The sequence below is a fragment of the Pongo abelii genome, chromosome X (assembly GCF_028885655.2).
Source record: "Pongo abelii isolate AG06213 chromosome X, NHGRI_mPonAbe1-v2.0_pri, whole genome shotgun sequence".
NCBI lineage: Eukaryota > Metazoa > Chordata > Mammalia > Primates > Hominidae > Pongo > Pongo abelii.
In genome coordinates, this window is record NC_072008.2 from 18281596 (window position 1) to 18298059 (window position 16464).

A 16464-nucleotide genomic window follows, 5' to 3' on the forward strand; every position below is an offset into this window, starting at 1 on the left:
TGCACTCTTTGGCATTTATCACAGAAAAATGAAAAACGTTATGTTCACACAAAAACCTGTACTCTGGTTGTCATAGCTGCTTTACTTGTAATAGCCAAAAACAACAATCTAGATGTCCTTCAGTGGGTGACAAACCATGATAAATCCATACCATGAAATAGTACTCAGCAATAAACAGGAAGGAATTTCTGATATACACAAAAACTTGTATGAATCTCCAGGGAATTATGCTATGTGGAAAAAAAGCAATCTCAAAAGATCAAATGGTGTATCAGTCCATTTATCAGTCCAGTGGTATATCAGTCCATTCTTACAATGACAAAATTATAAAAAGGGAGAACACACTAGTAGTTGTATGGGATAAAGATGAGGCCAGGGAGGGAATGACATGAAGGAGTAGATATGGTTATAAAAAGTCAGTAAGAGAGTTCCTGGAAGTCATGGGACAGTCTGTATCATGACTAGATACAGTTAGGTTTATTTATGACTGAAAGTAGATGTCATAAAATTCCAGACAACTGAATATTCTCTCTCTCTCTCTCTCTCTCACACACACACACACACACACACTCTCACACGAATACATGAAAAGCAGAGGACATCTGAGTAGATCTGGTGATTGCATCAATGTCAAAATCCTAGTTGTGATATTTTACTATATTTTTGTAAAATAGTACTATTGGGGGAAACTGGGTAAAGGTACACAAGATCTCTCTGTATTCTTTCAATCTAGATTAAAGAGTGCTACTTGTAACATATATCATTTCAAACTCACCAAAATCGGGAGTGAGGCAGGCAGATGCTGAAGCATCATCTTGGTCATAGTTATTTTCCATTACAGTTGAGTAACTCATTGTCTCAGAACTCATTTGTGGGCCAGATTCTGTTTTGAACAACATTTCAATATGTAAAACATTTTATAGTGCTGAAAGACAAGAAATCTCAACCATGTTTTTTATATCAGGTGAAACTATCCTTCAGGAATAAAAGAAAAATAAAGGCATTCTCAGACAAAGAAAAACTTTAAAAAGCGGTCACTGGCTGACTTACCCTTAAAGAACAACTAAAGGAGATCTTCAAACTGAAAGGATATGATGAAGGAAGGAATCTTGCACCGTCACGAAGGAAGAAAGAACAACAGAAAGAGCAGAAATATGGGCGTGGAGAAACTAGGTCACTCACACGTTGCTGGTGGGTGTAGAAAATGGTACAGACACTCTGGAAAACAACTTGGCAGTATCTTATAAAACTAAACATACCATTACCATAGGACCCAGCAACAGCACTCTTGGGCAGTATCTCAGAGAAATGAAAGCTTGTGTTCACACAAAACCTATATGGTATATGAGTGTTCATAGCAGCTTTACTTCTAATAGCCAAAACCAGGAAACAACCTAGATGTCTTTCAATGCCTGAAAAGATAAACAAACCATGGTACATCTACACCATGGAATAGCACTCAGCAATGAAAAAGAAGGAACCATTTGGGGGCTTGCCTGTGGTAGAGGATACATGAACCTAAACATATGATAAAAATTGAACTAAAACACACACATACACATGCACACAAATAAATACAAGTAAAACTGGGGACATCTCAATAATATCTGTAGAAGGTATCACGTCAACATCCTGTTTGTGATAATTTCTTATAGTTTTGCAAGATGTTACTGTTGGGGAAAAGTGGTAATGGAAACACAGATTTCTCTGTATTATTTATTATAACTGCATGTGTAGCTAAAGTTTTCTGAAAATAAAAACTTTAATTGGAAAAAACTACCAATATCTTGCACTACGGATGCTAATGAATCTAGATTAAATAGTGCTACATATAGCAAGTATCATTTCAAACTCACCAAAATTGCAAGGGACACTGTGAAATAATGAGAAACATTCTGGTGACTGTTGTTTTCTAATAAAGGTCCGTAATTTGTTTTCACAGACCTCTTTCCTGAGCTGGTTCGTGCTTTTCCCAATGTTTCGATAAATAAAATATTTCAAATATTGAAAGACAATAAATCTCAATCATGAATTCTATATCAGGCAAAAGTATCCTTCAAATATAGAGAAGATAAAGACATTCTCACATGAGGGAAAACTGAAGTATTTGTCACTAACTGACAAACATTTAAAGAATGGCTAAAGGAAAATCATCAAACAGAAAAGAATGATGAAAAAGCAAATCCTGGAGCATCAAAAAGGAAGAAAAAACAATGAAAGAAGAAGAAATATGCATGTGGAGAAACTGGATCATTCATACACAATTGGCGAGAATGTAAAATGATACAGTCTCTCTGGAATACCATTTGGCAGTTTCTTATAACACTAAACATGCAATTACTCTACAACCAAGCCTTTGCACTCTTGGACATTTATCCAAGAGAAATCAAAACTTATGTTTATACAAAAATCTGTACATCAGTGGTCATCGCAACTTTACTTGTAATAGTGAAAAACTAGAAGCAGCCAAGATATCTTCCAATGGGTGAATGAATAAGCCAACTGTGAAACATCCATACCACGGAATAGTGTCCACAATAAAAATTAAGGACCACTCATACATCCAGTCAGTCAGATGAATGTTCAGGGAATTATGTGCTGAGGCAGGTGTGGTTATAAAAGAGCAAGATGGGCCGGGCGTGGTGGCTCACGCCTGTAATCCCAGCACTTTAGGAGGCCAAGGCAGGTGGATCACTTGGTGCCAGGAGTTGGAGGCCAGCCTGGCCAACATGGTGAAACCCCATCTCTACAAAAACTCCAAAATTAAAAAAAAAAAAAAAAAAAAAAAAAAACAGCCAGAGTTGGGTGCAGTGGCTCATGCCTGTAATCCCAGCACTTTAGGAGGCCAAAGCGGGCAGATCACTCGAGGCCAGGAGTTCAAGACCAGCCTGCCCAACACAGTGAAACCCCGTCTCTACCAAAAAATACAAAAATTAGCTCGGCATGGTGGCACATGCCTGTAATCCCAGCTACTTGGGAGGCTGAGGCACGAGAATCGCTTGAACCCAGGAGGTGGAGGTTGCTGTAAGCCAAGACCGCACCACTGCACTCCAGCCTGGGTGACAGACAGAGATTTTTGAGACTCTGTCTCACAAAAAAAAAAAAAAGAGAGAAAAGAAAAGAAAAGAAAAAGAGTAAAATGAGACATCTTGGTAATCATGGAAATGTCTATCTTGGTCATAGTGGTGGGAATCAAACCTACTTGTGACAAAACTACGTAGAACTAAATGCACACAAACAAATTAATACAATTAAGTGGGAAATGTCAATAAGATGTGTGGATAATATCGATGTCAATATTCTGGTTGTGATGTTCTGTTACAGTTTTGCAAGATATTATTGTTGGGAGGAATAGGTAAAGTGGAAGGGGTATTTCTCTGCATTATTTCTTACAACTACCTGTATGTCTTAAATGACCACAAAATTAAAAGTTTAGTTTAAAAAAACCTACCACTAGTTTTACATTAAGGACATTGATGGATGTAGATTAGACAGTGCTACTAATAACATGTATCATTTCAAACTTACCAAACTTGGGAGGAATGGAGAGCGATAAAGAGGCGTTACCTTGGCTACGGCCCCTTCCTGATGAAGTTGGGTAATTCACTGCCTGAGTATTGTTTTTTACGTTAGTTCCTGCTGTTTCTGGCATTTCTGCAATTCTTTCAAGTACTGAAAGAAAAGAACTCTCAACTATGAATTTTATACTGGGTGAAATTGTCCCTCAGGAAAGAAGGGAAAATAAAAACATCCCCACAAAACAGAAAATTAAAGGAATTTGTCCCTCGCAGATTTACCCTTAAAAAATGGCTATACGAAAACCTTCAAACAGAAAAGATACTACAAGAGAAGAAATCTTGGCGTATCAGGAAGGAAGAAAGAATGATGGAAAGATCAGAAATACAGATGTGGAGAAACTGGATCACTCATACACTGCTGTTGGAAATAAACAATAGTACATCCTCTCTAGGAAACTGTTTGGCAGTTTCTTATAAAACTAAACATGCTAGTACCATAAGACTCAGCAATTGTTCTCTTGGCATTCATGACAGAGAAATGAAAACTTATATTTACCCAAAAACCAGTACACAGTACATGAATGTTCAAAGTGGCTTTACTTGTATTATCCAAAAATTGAAAGAAAAAACCAGATGTCCTTCAATAGGTGAATGATTTAAAAAAAAAAAAAAACTGTTCCTATCTGTACCATAGAAAGGAAGGAACTATTCATCAATAGAAAGAAAGAAACTACTGAGAAATGAAAACTTACATTTATACAAAAATGTGTACATGACGATTCATAGCGGCTTTACACCCAATAGACAAAAAATAAAAATAAAATAAAAACACAAAAAACCCACCAGACATCCCTCAGCAGGTGAATGGTTGAACAAAACATAGTATATCCAGACATGCAATACTATTCAGCAATAGGAATAAACTATTAATAGAAAAAACAACCTGGATGAGTCTCTAAGCTGAGTGAAAAAAAAAATCCAATTCCAAATATGATTCCACTTATACAACAATTGAAAGAGATAAAATTATAGAGAAAGAGAAGAAATCAGTGGAAGCCAGGTGTTAGGGATGGGTCATGGAGTGTTAGGGAAGGGTGACCTGAGAGAGTTGGTGTGGTTATCAAAGGTAACACAACAGCGCCTCATGCTGACAGAAATGATCTCTACCTTGACTGTGGTGGTGGACACACAAACCTACTTGTGGAATAAAGCTGCATAGTACTAAACACACACACACACACACACACACACAAATAAATACAAGTAAAATGGGACATCTCTATAAGATCTGTGGCTTGTATAAATGTGAATATGCTGGTTGTAATATTTGTTGTATTTTTGCTAAATATAATTATTGGGAGAAATTAGGTAAAGAGTAGTCAGGATTTTTCTGTCTTATTTCTTATACCTGCGTATGATTTCTGAACTACCTCAATATGAAAAGTTTAATTTGTAAAAAGCTATCACTAAGAATTAATATTAAGAAAGTTGATGAATCTAGATGAGAGGGCTGCTTGTGATATCCATTATTTCAAACTCACCAAAATTAGAAGTGATGGGAAGATTTGAAGAGGCTGGATTTGGGGCACTCGTATTTCCCGATAAAGCTGGGTAATACACTGTCTGAGAGTTATTTTCCACGTTGGTTTCTGTTGTTCCTGGCATTTCAATAAGTATAATTTTCTCAGCTATTGGAAAAAAAAAGAATGCTCAATCATAAATTCTACATGAGGTAAAACTATCCTTCTGGAAAAACGGTAAAGACATTTCTCGAACAAAAGAAAACTAAAAAAATCTGTCCCTAGCTGACTTATCCATATAAAAGGTTAAAGGAAAATCTCCAGGCCCGGTGCAGTGGCTCATGCCTACAATCCCAATACTTTGGGAGGCGGAGACAAGTGGATTGCCTGAGCCCAGAAGTTCGAGACCAGCCTGGACAACATGAGACCCCACCTCTACAAAAAAAATTTAAAAATTAGCCAGGAGTGATAGCAAGTACCTGTAGTCCTAGCTGAGTCAGGAGGCTGAGGGAGGGTCACCTGAGCCCGGGAGATGGAGGCTGCAGTGAGCCATGACTGCACCACTGCACTCCAGCCTGGATGACAGAGTGAGACAAAAGAAAGAACGAAAGAGAAAGAGGAAGGAAGGAAGGAAGGAAGGAAGGAAGGAAGGAAGGAAGGGAAGGAGGGAGGGAGGGAGGGAGGGAGGGAGGGAGGGAGGGAAGGAAATGTTAAAACAGAAAGGGTATGATGAAAGAAATCCTGGAGCATCAGGAAGGAAGAAAGACTGATAGAAAGACCAGAAATATAGACTGGGAGCAATGGCTCCACCTGTAATCCCAACAATTTGGGAGGCCAAGGTGGGCGGAGCCCCTGAGGTCAGGAGTTCAAGACCAGTCTAGCCAACATGGCGAAACCCCGTTTCTACTAAAAATACAAAAATTCGCCAGGTGTGGTGGTGGGTGCCTGTAATCCCAGCTACTTGGGAGGCTGAGGCAAGAGAACTGCTTGAACCTGGGAGGTGGAGGTTGCAGTAAGCCCAGATCATACCACTGCACTCCAGCCTGGATGACAGAGCGAGACTGTCTCAATTTAAAAAAAAAAAAAAAGGAAAGAAGAGAAAAAAGAAAGATAAGAAATATAAATATGGAGAAACTGGATCACCCATACATGTAAAGCCTTTCTGGAAAAATGTTTGGCAGTTTCTTATAAAACTAAACATGCTAGTACCATAAGACCCAGCAATTGTGCTCTTGACATTCATGACAGAGAAATGAAAACTTATATTTATCCAAAAACCAGTATAGGAATGCTCAGAGAAGTTTAGTCCTAATACCAAAGAGTGGGAGGGGGGAAATAATGGCCTTCAATTGGTAAATGGTTAAAAACAACGATTGTACATCCAAACCATGGAAGATTATCAGAAAAAAAAGAGGAACAACTGATACACACAACAACCTGTATAAATCTTTAGGGAATCATACTGACTGAAAAAAAAAAAAAAAACCTACATGCCATAAGATTCCCTTTATATTACACTCTTAAAGTGACAAAATTATAGAGGCCAGTGTTTGTCAGGGGTTAGGGAACAGTCAATGGGGAAGAAAAGGGTGACCTGAGAGAGGTGGGGGTGGTTATCAAAGATGAGGCAGCCTGGTGGTGATGGAAATGTTCTATGTCTTGACTGTGGTGGTGAGAATCAAACCTATTCGTGGAAGAAATTTGCACAGAAAGAAATACAGATACACCCACAGATTATTATAAGTAAAACTGGGGATATCTCAGTTATATCTGTGTATTTTATCAATGTCAATATCCTGGTTGTGTTAATTTACTATAGTTTTGTAAGATGGTATTGCTGGGAGAAAAGGGTAAAGCATAAAGGGGATCATTTCTATTATTTCTTACAAATACATGTGAATCTAAAATTATTTCAAAATAAAAATGGCTGGGCACAGTGGCTCACGCCTATAATCCCAGCACTTTGGGAGGCCAAGAAGGGTGGATCACCTAAGGTCAGGCGTTCGAGCCCAGCCTGGCCAACATGGTGAAAACCCACCTCTACTAAAAATATAAAAATTAGCCAGGCATGGTGGCATTCCCTATAGTTCCAGCTACTTGGGAGGCTGAGGCAGGAGAATCTCTTGAACCCAGGAGGCGGAGGCTGCAGTGAGCCGAGACCACACCACTGCACTCCAGCCTAGGTGACAGAGTGAGACTCCGTCTCAAAAAAAAATAAAAATAAAAGTTTAATTTTAAAAATGAGCTACTACTAGCTTGCATTAAGGATGTTGATCGATCCAGATTCAATAGTGTCACTTGTAATACAGCATCTGAAACTCACCAAAATCAGGTGTGAGGCCGGCAGATGAAGAGGAAGAACATGGGCTGCTGCCATTTCCCAAAGAAATTGGGCAATTCATTGTCTGAGGGTTGTTTTCCAGCCTGGTTTCTGCAATTCCCGGCATATCCACAGAAAGAACATTTTTCAAGTGCTTAAGAACTCTCAACCACGAATTTATACATAGTGAAATTCTCCTTGAGTAATGATATGGTTTGGCTGTGTCCCCACCCAAATCTCAACTTGAATTGTATCTCCCAGAATTCCCGCATGTTGTGGGAGGGACCTAGGGGGAGGTAACTGAATCATGGGGGCCAGTCTTTCCCATGCTATTCTTGTGATAGTGAATAACTCTCATGAGATCTGATGGGTTTATCAGGGGTTTCTGCTTTTGCTTCTTCCTCATTTTTCTCTTGCCACTACCATGTAAGAAGTGCTTTTCACCTCCTGCCATGATTCTGAGGCCTCCCCAGCCATGTGGAACTGTAAGTCCAATCAAACCTCTTTTTGTTCTCAGTTTTGGGTATATCTTTATCAGCAGTGTGAAAACAAACTAATACAAGTAATGAACAGGCAATAAGGACATTCTCACATGAAGGAAAACTAGGATTACTTATCCCTCATAGACTTGCCCTTAAAGAAAGGCTAAAGGAAAATCTTTATGCAGAAGGGATATGATGAAAAAATTGATCTTGGGCATCAGGAAGAAAGAAGGAACAGAAAGAGCAGAAATATGCATGCAGAGAAATTGGGTCACTCAGATGTTACTGGTGAGAAGATAAAATGATACAGCCCCGCCTTTCTGCCCGTGGACTCTGCTGAAGAAGCATTGTTAAAGTCTCTCTTCTCCCTGCCTTCATGCCTAAGTCAGAGTCTCCTAAAGAGCCCAAACAACTGAGGAAGCTCTTCATTGGAGGGTTGAGCTTTGAAACAACCAATGAGGGCCGGAGGAGCCATTCTGAGCAACGGGGAACGCTGACAGACTCTGTGGTCATGAGAGATCCAAACACCAAGCACTCCAGGGGCTTTGGGTTTGTCACATATGCCACTGTGGAGGAGGTGGACGCAGCCATGAATGCAAGGCCACACAAGGTGGATGGAAGAGTTGTGGAACCAAAGAGAGTTGTCTCAAAAGAAGATTCTCAAAGACCAGGTGCCCACTTAACTGTGAAAAAGATATTTGTTGGTGGCATTAAAGAAGACACTGAAGAACATCACCTAAGAGATTATTTTGAACAGTATGAAAAAATTGAAGTGATTGAAATCATGACTGATCGAGGCAGTGGCAAGAAAAGGGGCTTTGCCTTTGTAACCTTTGATGACCATGACTCCGTGGATAAGACTGTCATTCAGAAATACCATACTGTGAATAGCCACAACTGTGAAGTTAGGAAAGCCCTGTCAAAGCAAGAGATGGCTTAGTGCTTCATCCAGCCAAAGAGGTCAAAGTGGTTCTGGAAACTTTGGTGGTGGTCGTGGAGGTGGTTTACAGTGGGAATGACAACTTTGGTCGTGGAGGAAACTTCAGTGGTCGTGGTGGTTTTGGTGGCAGCTGTGGTGGTAGTGGATATGGTGACAGTGGGGATGGCTATAATGGATTTGGTAATGATGGAAGCAATTTTGGAGGTGGTGGAAGCTACAATGATTTTGGCAATTGCAACAATCAGTTTTCAAATTTTGGACCCATGAAGGGAGGAAACGTTGGAGGCAGAAGCTCTGGCCCCTATGGTGGTGGAGGCCAATACTTTGCCAAACCATGAAACCAAGGTGGCTATGGTGGTTCCAGTAGCACCAGTAGCTATGGCAGTGGCAGAAGATTTTAATTAGGAAACAAAGCTTAGCTGGGGAGGAGAGCCAGAGAAGTGACAGGGAAGCTACAGGTTACAACAGATTTGTGAACTGAGCCAAGCACAATGGTGGCAGGGCCTAGGTGCTACAAAGAACACATGTTTTAGACAAATACTCATGTGTATGGGCAAAAAATTCGAGGGCTGTATTTGTGATTAATTGTATAACAGGTTATTTTAATTTCTGTTCTGTGGAAAGTGTAAAACATTCCAACAAAGAGTTTTAATGTAGATTTTATTTTTTTGCATCCATGTTGTTGATTGCTAAATGTAATAGTCTGATCATGACGCTGAATAAATGTCTTTAAAAAAAAAGATACAGCCCCTCTAAAAAAAATTTTTTTAGCATTTTCTTACAAAACTAAACATGGAGTACCATATGACCCAAAATTGCATGCAAACTTGTTTACATAAAAACCAGTACATAAATGTTCATAGAGCCTTACTTGTATTGGCCAAAAATAGAAAACACTCCAGATGTCATTCAATGAATAAACAGATAAACAGTTATACATCCCTACTATGGAATAGTGCTCAACAATAAAAATGGAGGAACCATTGATGCATACAACAATTGGTATGAATCTCGAGAAAATTATGTTTAGTGAAAAAAAGCCATGCTCAAAAGGTTACACAGCATTTAGTTGCATTTAAGTAACAATACTCAAATAATGAAATTCTGGCAAACAAAGTGAGATTGCTGACTATCAGTAGTTAAGACAGGGCAAGATGAGAGGCAAGGGAGATTGGGGGAGGTGGCTGTGGTTTTAAAAGAACAATATGAAGGATCTTTGTAGTGATGATGGAAATGTTCTGTATTGTAACTAATAGTGGACATGTAAACTGACTCATGATTAAATTTCATAGAACTAAATACACACACAGAGATGTGGATTTAATCAATGCCAATATCCTGGATGCAGGATATAGTTCTTTAAGATGTTATCATTGAGGAAAATGGGTAAAGTATAAATGGGATCTCTGTACAATTTCTTACAACTACATGTGAATTCAAAATTATCTCAAAATAAAAAGCCTAGTTTTTTTTGTTTTTAAAGAGCTAGCACTGACTTGCATTCAGGATATTGATGGAAAATAAACTCTCAGCCACAAATTCTATGCCCAGCAAAACTATCCTTGAAGAACGTAAGGAAAATAAAGACATTTTCACATGCAGGAACACTAAAGAAACCTGAAAGACAGGCTGAAGAAAAGTATTCAAACAGAAAGGAATTGATGAAAAAAGAAAATATAGAGCATCCAGAAGGAAGAACAATGGAAATAACAGAAATATGAATGTGGAGAAACTGGATCACTCACGCATTGCTGGTGGAAATGGAAGATAATACAGACTCTCTGGAAAACTATTTGGCAGTTTCTTATAAAACTAAACATGCTAGTACCATAAGGCTCACCAATTACACTCTTGGCATTCATGCCAGAGAAATGAAAACTTATATTTACAGAAAAACCTGTTCATGACTGTTCATAGCAGCTTCACTCCTAATATCCAAAAACTGGAAAAAAAACAATTTGATGCCTTTTCAATGGGTGAATGGCTAAACAAACTGTGGCATAGCCATACTATGAAATATAAATCAAAAACAAAAAGGAGGGTAGGCTGAGTGTGGTGGCTCATGCCTGTGGGGAGGGTGTGGCAGGCGGGCCACCTGAGGTCAGGAGTTCGAGACCAGCCTGGCCAACATGGTGAAACCCTGTCTCTACCAAAAATACAAAAATTAGCTAGGTGTGGTGGCACACACTTGTAATCCTAGCTATTCAGGAGGCTGAGGCATGAGAATTGCTTGAACCCGGGAGGCAGAAGTTGCAGTAAGCCAAGATCACGCCACTGCACTCCAGCCTGGGCAACAGAGTGAGACTCTGTCTCAAAAACAAAAAAAAAAAGAAAAGAAAGGAAGGAACTCTTGATACATGCAACAAGCTGGGTGAGTTTTCAGATAACTATACTGAGTGAAAAACACCAATCCCCCAAAATTACATACTGTAACATTCCCTTAATATAACATTCTTGAAGTGACAAAATTATAAACTGAGAACAGATCAGTAGTTACCAGGTGTTAGGGATGGGGCAGGTTGGAAGGAAAAGATGACATGAGGAAAGTGAATGTGATTATCAAAGGGCAAGATGAGGCATCATTGCAGTGATAGAAATGTTCTATGTCTTCACTGGAGGTAGACATTAAAACTACTTGTGATAACACTGCAAAGAACTAAATACACACACACAAATTAATTACAAGTAAACCTAGGAACATCTCAGTAAGATCTGTGGAGTGTATCAATGCCAATACCTTGGATGTGATATTTTACTATAGTTTTAAAGATGTTATCCTTTGGGGGAAATGGCTAAAGCATAAACAGGTCTCTGCATTATTTCTTACAACTGTGTGAATCTAAAATTATCTCAAACTAAAAAGTTTAGTTTGAAAAGAGTCACACTAGCTGACATTAAAAATACTGGTGAATCAGGCCAGGCGCGGTGGCTCAAGCCTGTAATCCCAGCACTTTGGGAGGCAGAGGCGGACAGATCACCTGAGGTTGAGAGTTGGAGACCAGCCTGACCAACATGGAGAAACCTCGTCTCTACCAAAAATACAAAAAAATTAGCCAGGCGTGGTGGTGCATGCCTATAATCCCAGCTACTTGGGAGGCTGAGGTAGGAGAATCACTTGAACCCGGGAGGCGGAGGTTGCAGTGAGCCGAGATCGCACCATTGTACTCCAGCCTGGGCAACAAGAGCAAAACTCCATCTCAAAAAAAAAACAAAACAAAAAACTGGTGAATCAAGATTAAATAATGCTATTTGCAATATGTATCATTTCTTTTTTATGTATTTATGTATTTATTTATTTATTTTGAGATGGAGTTTTGTTCTTGTTGCCCAGGTTGGAGTTAAGTGGCACGATCTCAGCTCACTGCAACCTCTGCCTCCGGGTTCAAGTGATTCTCCTGCCTCGGCCTCCTGAGTAGCTGGGATTACAGGTGCCCGCCACCACACCCAGCTAATTTTTTGTATTTTTAGTAGAGACGGGGTTTCATCATGTTGGTCAGGCTGGTCTCAAACTTCTGATGTCAGGTGATCCACCCGCCTCAGCCTCCCAAAGTGCTGGGATTACAAGTGTGAGCCACCACGCCCAGCATTATGTATCATTTCAAACTCACCAAAATAGGGAGGGATGAAGACAGATAAAGAGGCAGTATTTTGGCCATTGTAATTTCCCACTAAAGTTGGGTAATTTGCTGTCTCAGTGCTGTTTTTACTGCTGTTTGCTGGTCTTTCTGGCATTTCTATAAATAAAAAGTTTTCAAGAGCTGTAATACAAGAACTTCACCCACAAATTCTATACCAAGCAAAATTATCCTTCAAGAAAGAAAGAGAAACAGACATTCACACACAAAGGAAAACAAAAAGAATTTGTCCCCAGCAGACTTACCCTTAAAGAAAGGTTAAAGAAAACTCTTCAATCAAAAAAAGAAAATGATGAAAGAAGGAATCTTGGAGCATCAGGAAGAAAGAACAAAAGAAAGAGCAGAAATATGCATTTAGAGAAAGTAGATCACCCATATATAGCTGGCAAGAATGTCAGATGGTACAGCACCCCTGGAAAATAGTTAGGCAGTTTCTCATAAAACTAAACATGCATATGTCCAAACTCATCACATTGGGTATAATAAATACGTGCAGTTTTTTACTTATCAATTACTATGGTTTGAAGGTATCCTTTCCAAAATTCAGGTGTTGCCAATGTGATCGTATTAAGAAATGGGACCTTTAAGATGATTAAGCTATGAGGGCTCCTCCCTCATGAATGGGATGGAGGCCCTTATAAAAGAGGCTTCACACGGCATTTTGAAATCTTGTCCTTCTACCTTCTGCCACGTGAGGACACAGTGCTCCTCTCTTGCAGAGGATGCAGCCCTCACCACACAAACTGGCTGGCACCTTGCTCTTGAACTTCCCAGCCTCCAGAGCTGTGAGAAACTACATTTCTGTTCTTTTTCAATGACCCAGTCTATGGTATTTTGTTATAGTAACACAAACAGACCAAGACATTAATATCTCAATAAAGGTTTGTTTTTAAAAAAAAAAAAACCTAAACATGCAATTAATATATAACCAGCAGTTGCACTCTTGGGTAATCATGTCAGAGAAATGAAAACTTTCATTCACACAAAAACTTGTATATGAATTTTCATAGCAGCCTTACTACTAATAGTCAAAAACTGGAAAAATAATTTCCTTCAATAGATGAATGGTTAAACCATGGCACACCTATACCATGGAATAGTACTTGGCAATAAAGGAACTACTGAAACACACAACTTGGTTGAGTCTCCAGGGGATTATGTTGAGTAAAAAAAAGCCAGTACCAAAAGGTTACATACTATATGCATCCAATTATATAACAATACTGAAGTGACAAAATTATAGAGATGGAGAAGAGATCACACTTGCCAAAGGTTAGGAATAGGTAAGTGGGGGAAGGAAAAGGAGGATGGGTTTGGTTATAGAAAGGCAATACAAGCAAACTTTCTGGTGATAGAACCGTTCTGTATCTTGACTATGATAGGAACATACAAACTTTCTCATCTGATAAAATTGTTTGAAAAAAAAGCCAAAAGTCAGACACACAAATGAATACAAACTACAGTCTTATGAGATGTTACCACTGGGGAAAATTGGGGAAAGGGTATCTCTCTGTATTATTTCTTACAACTACATATGAATCTATAATGGCTTCAAGATAAAACTTTTAATTTAAAAAATAACTAACACTAATTTGCATGAAGGGTGTTTTAAAATCTAGATTGAAAAATGCTATCTGTAATATGTGTCATTTCAAACTCACCCAAATTAGGATGGAAGCAGAAAGATGACAAGGTTCTACCTGGGCCCACGTTTTCATTTTCTGGTAGAGCAGAGTAATTCACCATACCAGGGTTGTTTGCCAGACTGGGTTCTCCTCGTGACAGACCTGCCATAGGTACTGCTGTAGTAGCGTTGGCAAATGAGATGACAGCATTGGTACTTTCAGCACCTCCACTGATAAAGTTCCATGGCATACCGAAACAAGGAAATGAGCCACCTTGTGCGACACACTGCTGTAATGAACTTGAGGAGACAATTCTGGGATATGATAAACTCTCACTGAGGTCTGCTTCCTGCAGTTCACAACATGCTGCTGACTCAAGAGATGTTACAGCAGGGCTGGCCCAGGCATGGGTTTCCTGCCTTTCCGCTGGCAGTGATATGCTAGACTGTACCTATCCAGGGTAAGAGAACAGAATGAGTAAAGTTATTTTCTTCGGTTCCTAGACTTCAATTTCTCCATGAGACATACAATCAAACTTTTTTGTGTAAATCCAGATGACCTCTAAAATGACACCAACCCAGTATAAATCAACTGTAACTTAAAATGAGGCTTAAAAAGTTGATTAAAAAAAAACAAGCATTCCTATGTACTTTCCTTGCAACATCATTTTCCATTGTTAAGGATAAATGCTGTACTTTGATTATATGATTTTTATTCTTCTTCAACCCTACATTTTATACATGATAATTACTAACATAAAAATACTCAGTGTTGTAATCTGTCAGACCTAAGCTTCAGCATTCTTCCAAGGGAATTTTAGTCCCCCATCTGCTATAAAAGTAAGTAGAGAAAAGCCTTGCTAATGTCAGAGTTACTAGTTCTCTATCAATTCTAACTGATTTGTGTCTTTAGGAGCTAGAGGTTTATCAAAGTTGTAAAAATGTTTTTGTAACACATGTTTTACCAAAGGTGGTTGCTCCCAAGAACATTGCACTTCTGAAACAGCTCCACAAAGATGGTCAACCTGCGTAGTGGTATTTTCAATAAGATCTTCTAAATTCTATTATATTTAAAAAATAGTAGCTCATATTTCAAAAGAAAAATAACATGTGAAAATGCCATTAAGTCAAATGTTAACTGCTAGACACAACAAAAGTTCTCAAGCCATCAGAAATGTCTTGCTCCTATTCGAGGCCTGGCTATAGGTGACACAGAGCCAGGAGGCTGAGCTCAGGAGCCCCAACATCCCCTCTGCTGCTCTACCCCGTGCAGGCACTGAGGATGCTCTAATGCCAGCAAATGAAAGTGCCACAATGCCTCTACACCAGCACATTGATGATGAAGACACTGCACATCAAGGAAGGTGCTATTTTAGGAAAGAAATCCTCAAATCTGCTAAAAGGCCAAAGACTCACTTTATAATGTTCATACGTAACATATATGTTCATATATGTACAAATATGAAGTCTATATTATATACAGACAGTGAGTGTTCCACTCCAGAAAGAACATTGAGCCAAATATAACAGATGTGACTTTTGGCTTCAAACATTTTAAAATCATGCAGTCAACAACTAATCTTACAAAACCATTGAGTACACATCCCCTACGTGCCAATCAAGCATATATGACTGATAAAAATCTGAGAATTCTTCTTGAAATACACAGAAACTTTGGGCAAAAAAAAAAAAAAAATACACTTAAACAAAGGGCCAGAAACATTTCCTCATTCATTCACTCAACTAAACCTTTATTGACGGCCTTCCACCTGGCAGAACTACTTTGCTATGTGTTGGAAACATGGACTGAATAAAAGCTCGTAGCCAGGCACAGTGGCTCACGCCTGTAATCCCAGCACTTTGGGAGGCCAAGGCAGGCGGATCACTTGAGCTCAGAAGTTCGAGACCAGCCTGAGCAATACAGCAGAATTCCATCTCTAACAAAAAACAACAACAACAACAAAAACTCCGTCTCTAGAAAAAAAAAATACAAAAATGTAGCCAGGCATGGTGGCATGCACCTGTAGTCCCAGATACTTGGGAGCCTGAGGTGGGAGAATCACCTGAGCCTGAGAAGTTGAGGCTACAATGAGCCATGATTGCGCCACTGCACTCCAGCCTGGGCAACGGAATGAGACCCTGTCTCAAAAAAAAACAAAACAAACAACAACAAAAAAAAAGCTCCTGTCCTAGAGGAACTGCCATCTCAGCTGGGAGAGAAACAAGTAAAGAGAGGATTCCAATAGACAAAGAGAGGATTCCACTGGCAGCCTGGAACAGTGGTTTGCAAAGTGGTCCACAGACTGGCAGTATCAACATCACCTGCAAGAAATTAGAAATGCCAAATTTCAGGCTGTACCCCAGACCTCTGGAGTCAGAAACTCTGAGAGTGGGAGCAGTGGTCTATGTTTTCACAAGCCCTCCA

General features: G+C 39.3%; 1 protein-coding gene and 1 pseudogene across 1 annotated transcript in view; one reads left to right on the top strand and one right to left on the bottom strand.

Annotated features, from left to right (window-relative positions):
- Window positions 1-16464, bottom strand: part of BEND2 (BEN domain containing 2) — a 50685-nt gene that overhangs the window by 19242 nt on the left and 14979 nt on the right. The window contains exons 5-6 of the mRNA XM_009234629.3: window positions 14077-14491; window positions 776-883 (exon numbers count right to left, since the gene is read on the bottom strand). Coding sequence (XP_009232904.2) covers window positions 776-883; window positions 14077-14491 — 523 coding nt within the window. The remainder of the gene's footprint in view (window positions 1-775; window positions 884-14076; window positions 14492-16464) is intronic.
- Window positions 8217-9196, top strand: LOC112130851 (heterogeneous nuclear ribonucleoprotein A1-like; annotated as a pseudogene).